The following is an 18979-nucleotide window of genomic DNA, read 5'->3' as shown; positions in this document are numbered from 1 at the left end:
TCGTCATCGCCGTTGTGAGTCCGATGGTGTGTTCGGATCGTCGATCGGACTCCGGCGGCTGGAGGCGAGTCGACCGAGCGATCGAGCGTCTCGGTAATTTTCTTTGGCCTGTTAATTTTAGAAATTCTTGGTTTAATTGTGTCTATTGGGTTATATTGAGTATTTGATGATTTTGTGAGTCAAAAATAATTGTCTGTCAGTTTGCCTGCCTCGTATTTTGTGATGTGTGGCGGAGTCGGGAAATAGTGAAGTTTGGGGACTCGACTCCCGTTGTTTAAATTGTTGGTTATTTGAAGTATTTTTCTGGCAGGTCCTGGACCCGTTTTTACGGGGGGTAATGTTCGTGTTGTAGGGGAGGTTCTGCCGAATTTTCGGTAGTTCCCGAGTCGAGATTCTTAGATAGTCAGTCCTAGGAGTCTAGACCTAGGATTAATGATCGATTGTCTCAGCGTATTGATAAATTATTTTCCGTGATTAGATGATCTGTCTGTTCGGCTCGCTCCTACCGAGGCACCGGAGCAGAGCTAGGAGGTCGCCAATCCTGTGAGTTAAAGTCATTTAATCATTGCGCTATTGCTAAGTTTGATTTTAATATGCTATTTTGAAAGTTCATGCTTAATATGGTTATTAGTTTCGCAACGTAAATAATTTCACTTGATTATTAATATTTGAAATAATATAAATATTATTATTAGTATGTTATAATAAGATAAGCGTTATTATTTTTCCCCTCACAAATTGCACGTTGTTTTACCTTAAATCTTTAATCTTTATTTCGATATGTGTTGGTTGAGTTCATCAGATAATGATATTTATTATATGTGATGATTATGTCTTGGGAAACGTGGCTTGTAGAACATGCCGCCTGATGGGTTACATCAGGACCGCGTGCGCACCGGTAATGATCATGGATATAAGGTTATTATGGATTTGTCGCCTGATCGAGCTTGCTCTGGGAGTTCGATTGATTCACGGAGTTAAGGTCCCCGATCGAGCAATGCTCTCTGGCTTATTTGGAATTCAAGTGTTCAGTCGGAGGTAAGGACCCGATCGAGCTTGCTCTCTCGGGCGCCAGACACTGTTGGATTAAGAGAGCCGAAAGGCTATTAGAATTGGGGTTAGGGTTCTCTTGAGCCACTCGTCCCGTAAAAGTAAAAATATATTTTTATTTATTCATTTATTTATTTATTATGGTATGATTATAATATGGATTGTATTTACGTGCATGGTTGATATTTTGATTCGAATGATTAATATTTTATGTGAAGGAAATAGTAGGGTATGATTATAGTATGGTTTGATATACTGATTTGAATAATCTATGTTTTCCGAGAAGAAGCAATAGTCCCTAGATTATTTGATTTTAACTCACTCGAGACCCATGATCTCCATTTATGTTTTTTCTGATTTGGTATTAGTTCTCCATGACTCTTATTCAGTATCCGACTCCTTCATCATCGGGTGACGTATCCGATTTGGTATGTAAATTGGTAAATCTTAGATTCTCATGAGTAGTAATAGTAGATGTATCAGTTGTAAATTTTTCCGAGCTTGGGTCTCGCCCTAGTTTTTCCGCGCATCAAGTATTTATGTAGAATGCATTAAGATGATTTGTGGTTTTAATAATATTAATTTGAGATGAGATTTGTTTAAATCAGTGAGTGTCAGGCTTACTACGGGTTTCGGTGGCCTTAAGCCTACCCATTCCCTAGTGCCGGTCACGGGCCCACGGGTGGGGTCGTGATAATTTTTTTTTTTTACAATATATAGGATGTATAGTTATAGTCAATTTATTTTGAGTGGATAAATGATTACAAACTCTTTTTCTGCAAAAGAGAATATTACAAAGAAAGTTAGGCGGGTAACTACTCCACATATTTAAACCGGACATTGGAACAAATACTCTTACTAAGCAATGAGCAGCACATAAACTTTAAACAAAAACAAAATTAGAAATATGATAAGATTATAACTTTTTATTTTTAAATTATTTTTAGCTCATTTTTTATTTAATTTTTAATAAATCTAAATATATATATATATATATATATATATATATATATATATATATATATATATATATATATATATATATATATATGTGCGGGTGATAATTTTCTTTTAAAATGAGAAATACATATAATGTGCCGCATATTATTTATGCATAATATAATATATAGCAAACATTAGATGTAGGATTAGTAGCAATATTTTTTTTTAATTCCCATTTTGTGTGAACATTAAGAAAATGTTAGATTAAATTTAAATAGATTAATATAAATAATCAAATATAAATTTAAACTTTAAGAATAACTTTCTAAAAAAAATTCCTCTTTCATTGGAAGTTGAAATGTGAATTAAAAAAGCTTTATTGAAACAATAACATAAAATAAATGAAGTGAAAGAATAAGATATATATATATATATATAAATTAAATTTGTAGGATAAACTAAAAGATATATTAGTCTTTATAAAATAAAAAAAAAATAAAAAATGACATCACTATTCTTAATAATACCCCTAAAATGACTAAAAAGGACCTCTATAGCTGGCTAGAATCTAGCCATTAAGATTTATTCTATAATAAATTGGTGCACACAAAGGAGTTAACAATCATCCTATGAATTCACTTTGATGTAATAATTGAGTGTAAATCTGCTCATACCGTCTCTATCATCATATGTGCCCTGAATACAATTTCTTTTTGTTAATTATGAATTCTAAAACTTTTGTTAATGATAAATGATGATCTGTCTTCAAGTAGAGAAATAAACTAAAATACAGCGAATCCTGTAATTAAATTGAAGGTGAATCCTGTCATATGTAGAAAGAATTAATTCTTGTTGATTCTAACATTAAAAGCTTTTCCATATTGAAATTCTCTCTGTTTCTTTAAACAAAAATGTGGAAACCTAATATTATCAAATACCAGATTTTTAAGTGAAAGTTACAGTGATGAGAAAGATGAGGGATTTCAGACTGTCAAAATCACAAATTTCTGTCATTTTCTTGGTCTTGCTCATTGTATTCTTACTTTTACGACAACCTTCTCAGACTTCTATGATTTACAAGGCAAGTACATATGTAATTCTCGTTCAATCTTTTAGATAGTTTATTTGTTGTCTAGAACATTATTACTTTTTTTATTACCATGTGCTAATAAGGAATAAATTTTTAACTTTTTGAATTCGTCCTCATGTGCTTCTAGTCCATTTAGAATTTCATGTCTTGGCTTTCTTAAGCTATTATTAAATTGCTTTTTAAGAAAAGAATTTGAAATTAAGAATGTAGTTGAAGCAAAATACGAAGTGGTTTATCTAAATGCATGAATCTTTTATTAAAATGAATGCATTTCTTTTGCTTACCCTGCTATTTTCTTGTCTGGTTATTTTGCTAGTAGAGCTCAAATGGCAGAACTTTAGAGCAAGTACTGAGAGCAGCATCAATGCCTACTAGAACAGTTATATTGACAATCCTTGACAAATCATGGGCAAGTCCTCCTGCTTCTGTTCTTGATCTCTTCCTCGAAAGCTTTCAAATTGGAGAAAGGACAAAACACCTCTTGAATCACTTGATTATTATTGCTTTGGATACCCACACTCTTCATTACTGTCAGTCCATTCGTCCCCATTGCTTCCACTTTAAATCCACTGGCCAGAGAAGGAAGGAACTTTTTCTACAAGTGCTCCAACTTGGTTACAATCTTGTTTATACGGTTAGGCTTCTTATCCCCTCCAAAAACATTACACATTCAACCTAAAATCCTGGTTCATATAATTTTAGTGTAATATATTAATTGTGCAGTCATAAGAGCAGATGCATATCTTTTCTAAAATACATTTAGTTTAGTTATTTTTTAATCGAAATATTATTCTTTAGAACGGAAGGGTCCATCACAACTCCAATGTCTTACATATGCCTAGTTAGGAGCAACAATTTCTCTACTTTTGGTATTCCATCTCTATGTACATGTCGATTCATGTTTCCAGGATGTGGACGTGATGTGGCTAAGAAATCCAATGTCACTGTTTGATGGGCTGGCTGAAATATCATTGGGATGTGATGCATATTCAAGAAACCAAAGCGTTGGTAGCCAGAAGGCAACTGGGGAATTCTTTTACATAAAGGCATCTGAAATATCAATGGAGTTTTTGAAATTTTGGAAGGTAGCCAGTGTCCTCTATCCTTACACGCAGAACCAATCTATATGTGAGATGGTTATGGGTGAAGACATCAGACTGTTTGGTATCAGAATGAAGTTTATAGATAAGACATATATTGGTGGCCTTTGTCAGCCCAACAAAGATGCTAGTGAGATATATGTTATGCAAACTAATTGCTGTGAGGAATTGGAAAGTAAGGTTCATGACCTAAAGATTTTTCTTGATGATGCAAGGAAGTATAAAGCACTTCTGAGCAACGCTAGTAGTTTGGAGAAGTTTCCTTCTTTAGCAACTACTCCAAACAGGTGCTTGGAAAGTTAAAAGATTGATTTCCTGCCAATGCAATACATATCTTTCCTTGGAAAGGTACTTGAGAATGATAGGATCATACGCTTAAATTGTCAACTTTGTTCTTCTTCCTCTCTTTTTTTATTTGGACAAATAATTAAATAAAATAGTGGCTGAGTTCGCTAGCCTTTGAGCACTATTGGTCGTGTCTTACATATGTACAAGTTGAGGAGAGATGACTGTTTGCAAGTTGAGGCACATTTTCTGCCCCAGAAAGCAAACAACCTTACATCCTTTCATTATCGTGTTCAAGTAATACATATAGCCCAATCTCTGCTGTCAGTACTTTTTTTCATGCCATAACCCTCCAAACTGTTTAGAACCCATCAATATAGCAGAATACAGACGCCTCATTTTTTTAAGAAATGATAAGTCTAGAAACAAAGGATGTGCTCCCCATGACTCTCTCACACACAGAATACTGAAAAATTATCCAATTTTTCCAATTGAACCCAAAGATTATCCCTGTTTCGTTTTCCCCAGTCAAGTTTATGTAAAATCAATTACAAATATAGATAATTCCTACAAAGAGGTTTCTATTGACACTGCAGTGCATGAGGGATAAAACACCATTGAGATCATTTCTGAGTAACTTAATGAGAATGCAAAGTGTCCGTTAAAAAAAAAGAAAAAGAAAAAAAACAAAACAAAAGAAAAATGCTTTACTTGAACAACTGAGAAAACAAGCCTCTCACAATTAAATGTTAAAAATCTAGAGTCAATAGCCAAGGTAAGATGTTTAATAAGGAAGGTCTCCTTCAGGCAATTCCCAGTTATCTCCATCATCATCATCCTTCTTGGTTGTGGATGTTTCCTGCTTGTTTTGTGTTGTAAACCTTGACTGAGGGCGCCTGGTTTAAATCAGGAGAGAAAATGGTACAGTAATAAGTATTAAAAGAAAATCTTGACAGAAAGATAAATTAACAAAAGAAAGAAAGAGTTCGAGCACAAAGGGGAAAAAAGAAGAGGGAAATTGTTTCCCCATGAAACAGAAAGCGAAATCTAATTAAAGAAAATGATCATGCTGCAAGTGTGCCACTCATCCAATTCTAAATACTCAGATCACCACTAATCAATTTATGGAGTAAAGACCAGACAAGCACAGGAAATTGCAATTAACAATCAGATAAACAATAAACGGTATCTGAAGCAAGAAAAAGGTCAAAAAGCAAAGATATTCAGGCCTTGATAAAAGGGCACATACCATTCTCCAATTCATTACATACAAGGATTAAGAAGCATCACTATAATGATAAAAGAATAAAACCTGGCAAAATGCTCTAGTAGGATTTGTCAGAAAGTCAATAGTAGACTAAGTAACTGTCTGAATGCATGTAAAAGTATACAACTATACAAGTATACAGTGCTGTTAGTTGGGTCAAGTAAGTAAACAGCATTCTTAAATCATGTTAAATTCTAACAAATTCTTTTAGATAATGAGAAGGGGCTTAAATACCACTTCGGCAAAATCAAACAAACTCGTCCATCTTGCTCCTGACTTCTCTTTGCATTTGGTCGGAGCACTTGTCAGACAGATGAATTTCTTAATAGTTGATTCTTCTTATATCAAGGTAAGGCCATTAAAATCACAACAACCCAAATGCTAGAACCCTGAAGTTTCTTGGAAATGGTAGACAGAATAGTGACTAGAGCTTTTCTTCACTTGGATTTCCCACTTCACAACCAAAAAGAAAAGTTTCTGCCCTATGTTTTTTCTTGACCAATAAAAAGTTTCCCTTTCCTCAATTACTAGCATAAAACCAGAACAAGAAAAGACTATTTTTAACACAATTGGCTACCTTAATCTAGCAAAAAATTCCTCATCTGATGGATTTCAATATATCGTGGCACTCAAAAGTCAAAACACCCTCCTCTTTCTTTTCATTTCTTTCCAAGGTCTCATTTTTCTCAGCACCTGAATAAAAAATAAGTAAACAGTTCAACATTCACTTGGTGTAGAACCCAATATTTTCTTCCACATAAACCAAATTGCCCTTTTAGTAGCCAAAGCTAGACTCTTTAAGTTCCTTGAAAAGAATAGAAAGAGAGTATTATTGAAGTTCTTTTCATTTGGATTTTCCCACTTCAAAATCAAAAGGAACAAATTTCTGTCCAAAAATTTCCCCTTCACCAATGCTTTCTTTCCCTTAAATGCAATACAAGTACCAAAAACTAGAAAAACAAAAGACCTCTAATTTTAAGACGACTAGCCATATTTTAATCTCATACGGATTACTCATCTCATGGATACAACTCAAAAACACCCTCCACTTCTTTTCATTCCTATCCCACACTTTTTTTTTTCTCAGAACAGCACTTCAACATTCACTTGATATACAACTAACTTTAAGGAAAAAAAAGAAAAGAAGCATTCAAATACCTCACTAGCTTAATTTTTCCTTAAAGTCTCTGACCAATGAACAAGACAATATATTGCAGGCAATCCAGAACTTCGATTTCCTTTCCTTTTTTTTTTTTTTTTTTTTTTTACTTTATATTAAATTTCTCACCAGCCAAGCAAACAAACAAATAAAACAAAACATAAACAAGAAAAATCAAAATCAAAATCAAGAAAAGAAAAGCCAAACCTTTTCTTGTTACGCTTAGCAGCTTCACGGGTCTTACGTTTCTTCTCATCTTGCTTATTCTCAAAGAACCTTCTCCTCTTACATTCTTGAATAACACCAGCCCTCATAACCTCTCTCCTGAACCTATTCAAAAGCCTCTCTTCAGGCTCATTATCATCCACTATCACCTGCACATTATATGCCGATCTAAAGAAAAGGATATTTGCATTAGCAAGAGAGGGGTTTATAGCAGAGGACAACTCAGTAGATAAAGAACCCGAATCGTGAGCCGCCAGTGGAATTAACTTGGACTTAGAATTTTGGGGTAAAGATCGAGTCAGTGGAGAAGAGAAAGAGAGTTGGGACGTGGATCTTGGAGGAGGGTTTGTGGGTAAGAGGAAAGAGAGGAAATTGGTGAGAGGAAGTGAGGTAGCCATTGATGAATGGATGGATAGACTCGAGTCCTTGGCTATACTGTGGATATGTGTAGGTGTGTTCACGAAACGTATAAGCCGCCCGAACCAAAATCCAACCCAGACCCATTGTAAACCATTATTTTTATCTAGTGACGGTTTATTTTGATTAGGATAGGATAAATTTATAAACTGTAAATTCAATTGTTACTTCTAAAATTACAATACAAATCAATCCAGCAGGACTCAACCGCCGATATTTTATGTATATTCTCTTTTGATAAATACATATAACTAAATAAATAAATACATTAAAATGCAGGATCAAAAAGCAAAAATATATCATCTACTAGTTGATTTTATTTTATTTTTTTAGAATTCACCTACTAGTTGAATGCTTCTGCATTGCATGGTCTATTCTAGAAATTTTATCTTAAGAAATTGAGCTTTTTATATTATAATTTAGTACGGAAAATGTTAATTTAACAAAATTAAAATCATAACTTGAGTGCCCTTTTCGATCTTCACAAATATGATAAATTTCAGAATCCATTTGCTGAAGCTCTCTGAAATCTTTGATCTTCTAGTCATCAAATCCTCAATTAACTCAAACAAACTCTATTCTGTCAGCTCCTTACTAAGCTTCTTGGACTTTGCACAGCAATAGTGAAGAAAATGCGATCATGCTTAAATGCTCAAGAACAAAAATTCTAAAAGATCTGCAACAAAAACAGATACAAAAATGAAAAGTCTCCACTAAGCAAGAGAAGTAAGTAGGGACAAGTTTACTACTCTTAGGAAAAGGGCCTTGCTATAAGTTTGAAATAAACATGATAGGATCTTTCTTCATCAATATATTAACATGATCAGCTTTAGACTTTTAGGTGACCTTTGTATAATGAGAGCCAGCTCGTAGTACTCTGTATTTTTAGGCTAATTGCTTGATTTAGACGTATAAATATGTATTTGCTTAATCCAAGTTTTGGAACGCCTTGTGATAAATTGGAAATGAAGTAGAACATGCGGTGAGAATATCTTGACCTCACACAACCAAGACATATTGCTTAACATATCAGCTAAGGGTCACTTACACTCTAAACAGGTCAAGAAAACCTTAAAAATAGGGTACAACTCTTTAGTGATGTCACAAGAATTTTACATTCGCCATGTATTCCTAGTGGTCGTAATACAATTGATGAGCTGGCCCATACTCTAGAAAAAAAGAATATTTTTCTCTTTCACTTAAGATATAATATCACTCTCTTACACGACTAAATCATGTTTTATATGCATGTTTTATTGTTGATCTTACTGTTATTTTGTCTAATATATTTCTAGTAACTAATTTGGTCCTCAGAGATCCAATTTGGACAAAGAATCCATTGGCTCGTTGACCTTTTTTTTGTGATTGACAGGATACATTGTGGACACGTATCCTTGAGCTCCGGACAAATCCATTATATTACAGTGCATTCTGAAGGAGCCAATTACAGAATGTATAAAATTTTTAAGGGCCATTGGAAAACTAATTAACTATTTCATATGTTTGAATTTACTCAATTATGCAATCATCTAATAGTTCTTTAAACATATGTGAGACTCCTCACTGCAGAATCTTTAGTTAATATATTTAGAGATTATTTTTAAAAATCACAGTAGTGATGGCCATTTTGATCCGATAAACTGCAATTTTATCGAATAGAATAGCGTTACACCATTTCAGATACTAATACAATTCAAAGATACCGTTTTTAGCTGCATACTTCTTAGTTTAGAGCTGCAACTTCCGTTAATTGATCTAGATTGATTAGTCCTTCCTTTCTCACTGCTTATCTCTACGTCATCTTATTAGGTGTGTGCTTGCTTCCTTCTTTCCTACAATGACAATGATCTCAACCTCCCTCCTTTGGAATGACAATGATCTCCAAACCGAAATGTGGTCTAAGGCAAATACCTTTTCCGTGTTTTTACTGGACTACTTAGAACTTGCTTCCCATTGAAGGGGATGTGTGTCTCAGTTTCGGGTTTAGATGGGCAGCATGTCATTCTTTCCTTTGGGAAACTCAGACGATAGAAGTTTATTCTATTTCCCTTTTCACCGAAGAAACAAGATTCTCGTGCTATCAACTTATTATCCAAGTATTGCCTTTGGACCTTTTATCTGGATGCCGTGACAGATACTGTCACTTTCTTGAGCTAAGGAAGGGCGAATTCTGTGGCGCCTCGATTGGACCCGAAGAACAATCATATATATGAAGAGCATGCAATACAAGTAAAAGAAGGACCTCCCAACTCCATCTCTTTGTATCGATCTTTTGTCTTGAGGCAGTTTTTCCTACACCATTTTCTCCTCCCGCTCACTCTCCAAAGCAAGTTCATTTCTTACGCATCCGCGTTAGGAAATAGGAACCGGCAAAAGTTCAACACTCGTGTCTATTATTGGGCTAGTGTTGTACGTGCTACATCTTCTCTAGGCATTGTTGGCCTCCCAATTCCTCCATATCAATCTATCTGTATACACACTTCTTCAAAACCACGATCATTTAGAAGTTGCTCCGTCTCTGTTGTCCTGCGTATACTTTTTTTTTTTTTTTTTGTTACCGATCCTTTACTTGTTTAACTAACTTAATTAATTAGGCGCATGTAATTGTAATTGTTTTATGTGTATTTTATCTTATTTGTAATCTATTAAGATAAGAGTTAATGTAGAACTCACCAATAAAATTTAATTTGAATTAAATCAATATTAAAATGACTAGAACTAGTCACTTGATTATTTGACTTTAACTCTTATAAATTATTTTATTTTTTATTCTTTAATAATGTGGAATCTCTAATACTAAAAAAAAAAGAGAAAATGAAGAAAAGAAATATTAAATAAATTATTTAAATTCTATAACAGGTCCTAATTTCTTTATGCCAGCATAAGCAAACCAAGTTAACTTTTTCATCTCTGTACTTAAGGTTAGTTGCTATGTCTTAGAAAATACAAGGGCATTATCAGAGGAAAAAGATGAAGTGTTAATGTGAGATTTGGGTTAAATATTAAGGGAGAAATTGCACCTTCTTCCTTATCTAATAGTTCTTTAAATGTATGCGGCAATTAAGGTGTACAAGGTTAAACAAACAGTTGAGGTAAGCTATATATAGACTCGTTTCTCTATCCAATTTAGTTTAGAGAGAGCTAAATCTATATCGTTTAATCCTTCCCCGCTACTTACTTGTACGTCATCTTAAGTGTGCCTCTTGCTTTCTTATTTTTCTACAATGACAACATTGTTCTCGATCAACTTTACCTCCTTTGGTATGATAAACCAAATTCGCTTGTCCAGCTCCTAAGCTTTTTCATCCCACTAACTCTTCCAGGATTTCGTGTCTTCAAAAATTTGAATTATATATAGTTGTAGGTTTCACCACAAAGGCATATACGTCTTGTGCTCCATTAATTGGCATGGCAGCTAGTGAGACTGGAACCGGATCATCAGAAACTGGAGTTGGGTGGAAGAATACCATTCTCAATCTTATAACTCTGCATCTCCTTGGTTTCTTTAATCCAACTCATTTGTTGCTTATCCTACAATACCTCAAAAAAGAAAAACCATTTGTATCACTTGATTGGAGGGAAATCACCCGCCTACGACTGACTACTTCAAGTTGCATATATATAGACGGAGCAGACATCAGAGTAAAAATAGGGGTTGCTGGTGGATCCAAGGTTTCACTATAGGAACTAGGAAGCTCACACAAAATTGGATAGAATGCTCATATGGTTTTTCCTTGTCAGACAGTACCACTGACATAATTAACTTACCAAATTCTAAATTTAGATTCATGGCCATTTAAATTTTTCTTAATCTAAATGGTGCCATGACATATTTTGTTTCTTATTTGATGTTAATTAAAGTGTTTTGGAGGTCATTCTTAACAAAAACGGGGATGTTGACAGGTTGAAGAAGGAAGGAAACTTACAGTAGGCCACTTTCTATCTGCATGGGGGGCCGCGTGCACCGCCATTTCCATGCCATTGGTGTAACGCATTCCTCAGAATTAAGTATTTGTTAAACGAAATTTCACAAATTAAATTAAAGTATTAATGTTAGTAATTACAGAATTAATATAGTATGATCAATATAAGACAACCTTTTAGAAGACTCCACAAAGCAGTATATATATACGTATGATTCGCAGTACTATCATCTCGTCCTTTGGCGATGTATGTATTTGATTAGTTTTCATCTATTAGAAGCTTTGACAAGATGATCAAGGTTAGATGCCAAGATAATTAAGATGTTAAATTTATATTTTATTATGCTCTCGTACGAAAAGGGGACAAAAAAGAAAAGAAAAGAAAGGTAATTGATTTCTAATGTTGTGGCAGTAATTTTAATTAAAGAATGTCTCAATCCAAAAAAAAAAAACGATAGTGAAAGGTAGAGGGGCAAGTGATCACTTTAAATCAGCCAATGCTCGAGTAGAACCTTAGGCTGATTAGTTCATCTTAGTCAGGACTCTAACATCAGATAATACTTATGCATGTTTCATCTCCGAATGACTTCTCCTCAACATATCTATTACGATCTTTTCAATTGTAGATCTTTTCATATATTGATGTTGATGGTTAAATTCAATTGTCATTGGTACAATTTCATAATACAATATTAATAAAAGTGACACTGATCACTTTTCCGAGAGACACTCAATTGTGCACTTGAGTTGGTGTGAGGTCCATTGCTAAAAGTTGCAAAGTTCTAAGAATTATAATAACCCATTACTGAGATTAAAGCTCACTTGTCTTTTACTTTCTTTTTTCTAAAAAAAATAAAAATTGTTATTTTTATTTTATATAAGAAGCATCACATGGGATTATGATTACACCAAAATTTGATTATTTGATTTAGGTAAACGAGCACTGTTAATTATAATTTAGTGCTAAAACTAAAATCGCACTTGTTACGAGAAGAATTCTATAATAAAAATTATTGTCTGTTAACAATTCATTTTTTCTTATATATATAATGATATGAATAACTGTTGATCTCCTCAAAATTGGTTAAATTTGACAAATACATTGGATAATTTTAGACACCTTAATCCATTATTTAAAAGAACTAACTATATGAGTGTCTATTAAATTTATTGGACTGATGTTATGAATTTTAACTATGTTCAATTTAAAATTATTTAAAAATGATTTTCTTTAATAAAAAAACAAGCCATAAATTACGCGCTAATCTTTAAAAATGGTATTAGCATTTGTTAATAAATTCTTTATCTCCATGAAGAAGATGTAGGCAGCTAGTGCTGCTTCGGATTTTAAAATTGATAAAAGTAGATGATTAGTGGGTTATCATTTTAATATTAGGTTTTAGGTTTAGGGTTTCATTACCATGCATCTCTTTTTCCAAATCTGTGGACACTAGGCTGATCATAGGCTTTGTCCTGTAGCTCAATCCCATCCCATGTATGGTTCAAGAGACATTGCAAATTTAATACCTTAAATTAATCAAACAACTGTCTAACACAAATGCTAAACCTACACGATTATGATAGTGAAACTTAATTGGACTATTATAAAAAATGCATAAAAGAAAGAAAAGTTTATATCCACCACACTAATCAGTGGAGAGCCAACCCATAAACTTTGCTTAAGGTTAAAAAAGAACACTTCAAAAGAATGACTTATCCAATAGACTTTCCACTTTCTAGGTTTAAGGTGTGGCATCTTCTCTACGATTGGTTGTATTAAACTAATTAACCCATGAACCTTTTTTAATTAATTATCCCTACTGATAATCTTGATTAGCACAATCTGAGTAGAGTAGGACAGATGTAATGGCCTTCCTAATTAAAAATGTTCCTTTTCTTTTTTCTTTTCCCTTTCGGGTACCTAGCTAGCTCGTTGTTCTAGACAAACTGCCGCTTGTTTTTGCGCCATTGATACGTTTACTTCCATTTTATTTTTACTGTTTCTTCTCTAAATAAAAAGATTTTATATATTTTTTGTTTTATTGAAATACATATAATAATATTTGTAGTTTATAAAAAATATAATTTAGTTAGTTTTTTCTTATAATTATTAAACATTATTTTAATTTAAATAAATTATTAAAAAATAATAGATAGTATGAAATCAAGTGAATAGTAAATAAAACTGCAATTGCAAACTCAATATCATGAAAAGTTTGTTCATGGACAACTTAGAGGACCATGATTAATTAAATACAATATGTTTCAGTTGTTCTTGGTGATCAACTGACCTGTCATGAGGCAGTTTGTTACTTGCCAGGCTTGGATTGCTCACTTTTTAGGGCTTGGATTTTAATGAAATGAAACAGCAGCGTTTTAGATTTTACTGTTTAAGAAAAAATTGGGTACAATTATGCCTTCAAAATTCCGTCTCAGCACTGAAGTGATGCCTTTCTTTTTATTTTTTTTGAACTGATGAGGTCCTTATTTATATTTTCTTGATTTTTTATTTTATTTTATTTTATAACGAGCACTCTGACAATTTTTACAATTAAATTTATATATTTATCAAAATAAGCTAATACATTATTGAAAAAAAAGTGTCCAAGATTTTCTTGAAAAAGAAAAAGAAATCAAGAATTAAAAAGAGTTTGAGTGAGCCTGTTTTTCACTTTTTGATTTTTCATTGAAAGTTAAAAAAAAATAAAAAAAAATAGAAAAGAAAACATTACATTACAGGAAGCCAAAAATAGCTTCTTCTCTTTTCTTTTTAATAACTAAACAGAGTCTTAATAATTATATTTAACAGGAAATAAAAAAAATGTAAAAAATCAAAATAATATCATATTTTTTAAAATAAATTTCTGTATAAAAAAATGTGTAATTTTAAGAAATTATAAGATGAACCTAACCATATCCCGCATAATGGATTTAGAATGCAATAGATCCATCCGTACCATTGATTATGGCAGACGCCACCGTGATCGACGGTCAACATGTATGTGTTTTTGGATGTATTAGATTTTAATTTTTTTATGCGGAACTGATTAACAATTTTAGTGAGTGTTTTATTTGGAGGAAAACAACTCTATAATATTATAATAATCTCATTACAGCATGAGAATCGAGATTACATATTAGGTTATTATCAAAGCAAGCAACTGTTGAGGCCCCAAACAAGAGCGAGGCCTGGGAGCAACTTCATCAGCTTACCACCAGCAAAAACAGCTCTTTATTTATTTTTGTTTTTCTTTTCCCTTTAATTATAGCAATTGAAAAAGAAAAAAGAAAAGGAGAAAACAGAGAGAGGAAAGCAACAGACTTTGCCTCCTTCACACCAATATAAAAATGCTTTCTCTTTGTTTACGCAGAGAAGGAAGAAACAGAAAACAGACTCTCTCTCTCTCTCTCTCTCTCCAAAGGAATTGCCTTTTCTTGAAAACAATAATATAAATTAATTAAAAATTATTATATATATATATATATAAACCTTGATGTGGGTTTTTGTTGTTGGAGGTGATGATAATAGAAAAAAGCAACCATAAAATTTAATAATATTATTGCAGAATCACTAAATTAAGCATAAAGCAAATTGGTTGCTTTGTCGTTGAAATCTTTCACCACTCGTAACAACACTCTTTTAATGGCTTCTCTTCTTCTTAAATTATGTCGTCTTTTTTATGTACTATATATGTGATTTATATTTATATATATATATCGCTTCTCTCTCTTCATTTATTCCAAATTCTTGGATTGTTCTCAGTTTTATGAGCTCTCTTGAGACATTTGTTTAATTTGATGTTGATGATGATGATAATATTCAATTTTCTTTCTATAACCGTCCCTTCTTTTACTTCCTTGACTTGACTTAGATTTAGACTTTACCTGGTATTCTTCCCTCTCTCTCAATATTTATGATTATGTTATATGTATACATATTTATGTATAAAATGGTTTATTTCTTGACCATTTCATGCCTTGCCTTTTTGGGTTCGTTTTCTTGTATGTTTTTATTCACTTGGTTCTTGATTACTCTTTAATATTATCAGTTTTGTTTTATATATGTTGTTGTTGATGATATTGGTTTTGCATGTGTATTTTCTCTTCCTGGATTTGATTAGAGGTCTTATCTTTGCAGATGGCTCCTTTCTTTCTCCCTTTCTGTGTTGTTCATGTGATTTAACTCAGATTTTGTGGTTTGGTTTAGTTAACGTACAAACAGTTCTGCCATATAGCAGTTGAATTTAACTTGTATCCGTCATAACACTTTCATTGAATCAATTTATGAGCGTGGTCATTAGCTCTCAATTTTTCATTTGCAGCAGGTATTTGGAGTTGTTTTCATGTTGTCTAATTTGTTGATATCCATTTTGTTCTGTTTCTCGTTGTGCGTTTGACTTCTTTTATCACTTTCTCTTATATCCTCATCCATCTTCCTTGGTAAATTTAGTTGGTTTCTTTAAAAGATATTTATCTATGTTTACTTCTAAATAAACCCTTGGCACGAAATCTATATATTTTCAAATATTAGCGATTGTATTTAATGAGCTTTTATTTTCAATTCTTGTAATGACAGGAAAATTTAGAATTGGTTCTGATCCATGTCCAAAGGAAAAGAGATAGAAGGTGAAGATGAAGGAAATGATGTCTGCAGGAATGTCTGCAATCCTTGTACGAAAGGCTCAACATTTGGTCCTGGCAATAGCTTTTGGATTACTTCTAGTAGTTCCCGACCAAAAAGGGTTAACATTTGGGAATCTAACAGAAGGGAAGATGGAGGCGCCAGTGTGATCAGAAATTATCATAAGCCTATCAAGAAAGAAGTGCTCGAGGATTATTCTGATAATAGTTCTTGGATTACTTCTAATTCTCCCTCATCAGAAACTGCCAGTACTTGTGAAACTAACACAATAAAAGGCCTGAGCAGGTATGCATTTTCTACTAGCGATGGCCGAGTTGGTGATTCCTCAAGTGTACAACCTCAGGATGCAGATTACTTCGAATATCCCCAGCTCAGTGATGAGGTAGAGAATCAAATTTTGGCAAGAGTTCCAAGATCAGAATACTGGAAATTTCCATTGGTGAACAAGCGAATATATGCTCTCGTGAAGAGTGGTGAGCTCTTTAAGATTAGGAGGGAACTTGGGGTTAGAGAATCATCTGTGTTTATGTTTACCACTGGAGACAGTGGTTGGTGGGCGTTTGATCGACAATTTAGTTGTCGTAGAAAGCTTCCAGACTTGCCAGCAGATCCTTGTTTCTCTTCAGGGGATAAAGAAACGGTTTGTGCAGGAACTCATTTGATCATTTCAGGAAGGGAGATAAATGGTGTAGTTGTTTGGAGGTATGAATTGGAAACAAATAGATGGAGAAAAGGTCCTTCAATGATCAAACCTAGGTGTTTGTTTGCATCAGCCTCGTGTGGTCTTTTTGCTTTTGTAGCTGGTGGGGTGACAGAAGCTGGTGCAGTTCTAAATTCTGCAGAGAAATATAACCCTGATACCAGATCATGGGAAACTCTTCCAAGGATGCAGCGGAAGAGGCGACTCAGCTCAGGTTGTTACATGGACAATAAATTCTATGTGATCGGTGGGCGAAATGAGGAAGGAAGATGTCTCACTTGTGGAGAAGCCTATGATGAGGATAAAAAGACATGGGAACTCATTCCTGACATGTTGGAGGATACTCCTGTTGCAACTTACCAATCTCCACCTCTTGTTGCTGTAGTGAACAATGAACTTTACTCCCTGGAGACTTCATCAAACGAGCTGAAAGTGTATTCAAAACGAAGCAAAACATGGAGGAAATTAGGGCCAGTACCAGTAAGAGCAGATTCTTCAAGAGGGTGGGGTGTAGCCTTTAAGTCTCTGGGCAACGAACTGCTTGTAATAGGTGCATCCACATCCATAGTCTCTTATTCAGGAGATGGTATGGCTATATACACCTGCTGCCCAGATGATAAAACTGACCACGCGTTGCACTGGACGCCTCTTGAGTGCGGCAGAAACAGACTGAGCAACTTTATTTTGAACTGTTCTGTTATGGTAGCTTAAGAAATTAACCCACCAAGGCATTAGCAACTCAATAAAGTTGTTTGATGTGAGTCAATAATAGCTACATTTAGAAGCTAGGATTTGTAATTTCATTTTTCTCAGGGGGCATTAGAAGGAACTTTACTGAAAACTATATTTCCTTCTAAGCAGAATGTCCTGTCAATTGCAATGGCTTTGAATCCTGCGTATGTGTTTGAAGGTTTTGCTTGATATTCTAGTTTGTAGTTTTATTGGGAAGGGCATAATCTAAAAATAGTACTGAAAGGAACAAATTTTAGCTAATAGATCGGACAGTAAATAAGTTTCCAATGCTTGATTGTTGCAGTGAAAATTGATGTTGCCTGTGAAATAAGCTGAGACTGAAATGGGTTCATCAAAATCTGTTGCCATTGACATTGATATTACTAAGAACACCCATTTGGAATATTTTCTGCCCAACAGCTCTAGTAATAAAGTAGATGTCAAGTACTTAAGACCTCAGTTCTTAACTTTTATATTTTTATATCACTGAGTTTTATAATAATAATAATTAAAAGATATGATTGCTTATATGAATAAATATCCAAAAATACCATGTGGTCTCTTTTATTGATAAATTTTAGTGTGTAATTTTTTCTAGACAAATAGAGGTACATGATTATAAATTATAATAAAAATATATATTTTACTGTTAAAAATTTTAATTTATAAAAATTCAATTATTTTCACTTTTGTTAGCCATCATATGTGTATATCCGCTAATATGAGTTTATAACTTAATAATTTTTAACTTTTATTGTTTGATCATTAAATTATAATTTAAAAAATTATTGATGCATAAAATCAACTTAATCCTAAACTTACATTTTCAAACACATATAAAATGGTAATGATGCTAGTCGAAAAAAAATGCCTAAATCTTTATAAAATATAATTTTTTTAATAATAAAATATATTTTTTTGTCATAATTTATAACTATAAATTTGTCTTTGTTTCAAAAATTAAGATATACTAAAAATTGCTATAGGATGAAATTAAAGGATAATATTTTGTACTTATGCTTTGGACCTAGTATAGCATCGTCATTTTTGAACGTATCTACCTCTTTCTCCTTACTTCCGCGAAGCTAAGCCAGCTAACAAAGTTTGATAGGACCTATACCGGTAAAAGCTTCAAATGTCGCCCCCTCGAAAAGAGATTGACCTTTAACAATTTCAAAAAGAGACAACCATAACATGACACTGCTAAATCAAAATCCAAAATAAAACATGGATTAATTTATGGAAAAAAGTGCCAATAAGCCCTAACGTCTGAAGCAAGAACATCTTAATATTACCCTTATTTGTATCTTTTTCCGATTCATTTATTAGGATAGGAAAGCAAGAAAATATATCTACTGCATGCATCACATAACATAAGGTAAGCTTCGGGACGTACCCTAACTGAACACCCAAGGCCAAGAATGGGGTAGTTATACGGAGAGGCACT

At 33.2% G+C, this 18979-nt stretch overlaps 3 protein-coding genes across 4 annotated transcripts; 2 read left to right on the top strand and 1 right to left on the bottom strand.

The window, feature by feature from the left end:
• The first annotated feature begins 1424 nt into the window (after positions 1-1424).
• LOC8271464 (uncharacterized protein At4g15970) lies at positions 1425-4651 on the top strand. Its single transcript, XM_048373606.1, has 3 exons — positions 1425-1478; positions 3402-3716; positions 3991-4651. Exons 1-3 carry the CDS (start codon positions 1425-1427, stop codon positions 4483-4485), a joined length of 864 nt encoding a protein of 287 aa, XP_048229563.1. The 3' UTR covers positions 4486-4651.
• Positions 4652-5067: 416 nt separating this feature from the next.
• LOC8271463 (30S ribosomal protein S21, chloroplastic) lies at positions 5068-7588 on the bottom strand. The gene is made up of 2 exons (XM_002509482.4): positions 7101-7588; positions 5068-5363 (listed from the first exon to the last, which is right to left on the bottom strand). Exons 1-2 carry the CDS (start codon positions 7514-7516, stop codon positions 5252-5254), a joined length of 528 nt encoding a protein of 175 aa, XP_002509528.2. The 5' UTR covers positions 7517-7588; the 3' UTR covers positions 5068-5251.
• A 7099-nt stretch (positions 7589-14687) lies between these two features.
• On the top strand, positions 14688-17721 carry LOC8271461 (F-box/kelch-repeat protein At3g27150). Of its 2 annotated transcripts, none has more exons than XM_002509480.4 (2): positions 14688-15346; positions 16035-17721. In XM_002509480.4, the coding sequence occupies exon 2, from the start codon at positions 16060-16062 to the stop codon at positions 17509-17511; it is 1452 nt and encodes a 483-aa protein (XP_002509526.1). In that variant the 5' UTR covers positions 14688-15346; positions 16035-16059; the 3' UTR covers positions 17512-17721. The 2 variants fall into 2 exon arrangements, with proteins under 2 accessions (XP_002509526.1, XP_025012213.1); XM_025156445.2 differs by lacking the exon at positions 14688-15346 and adding an exon at positions 15380-15783.
• Positions 17722-18979: the final 1258 nt, after the last annotated feature.

Source organism: Ricinus communis, chromosome 5, assembly GCF_019578655.1.
Source record: "Ricinus communis isolate WT05 ecotype wild-type chromosome 5, ASM1957865v1, whole genome shotgun sequence".
Lineage (NCBI taxonomy): Eukaryota > Viridiplantae > Streptophyta > Magnoliopsida > Malpighiales > Euphorbiaceae > Ricinus > Ricinus communis.
The sequence above is the reverse complement of the archived record's forward strand: the minus strand, read 5'-3'. Positions and strand labels throughout refer to the sequence as shown.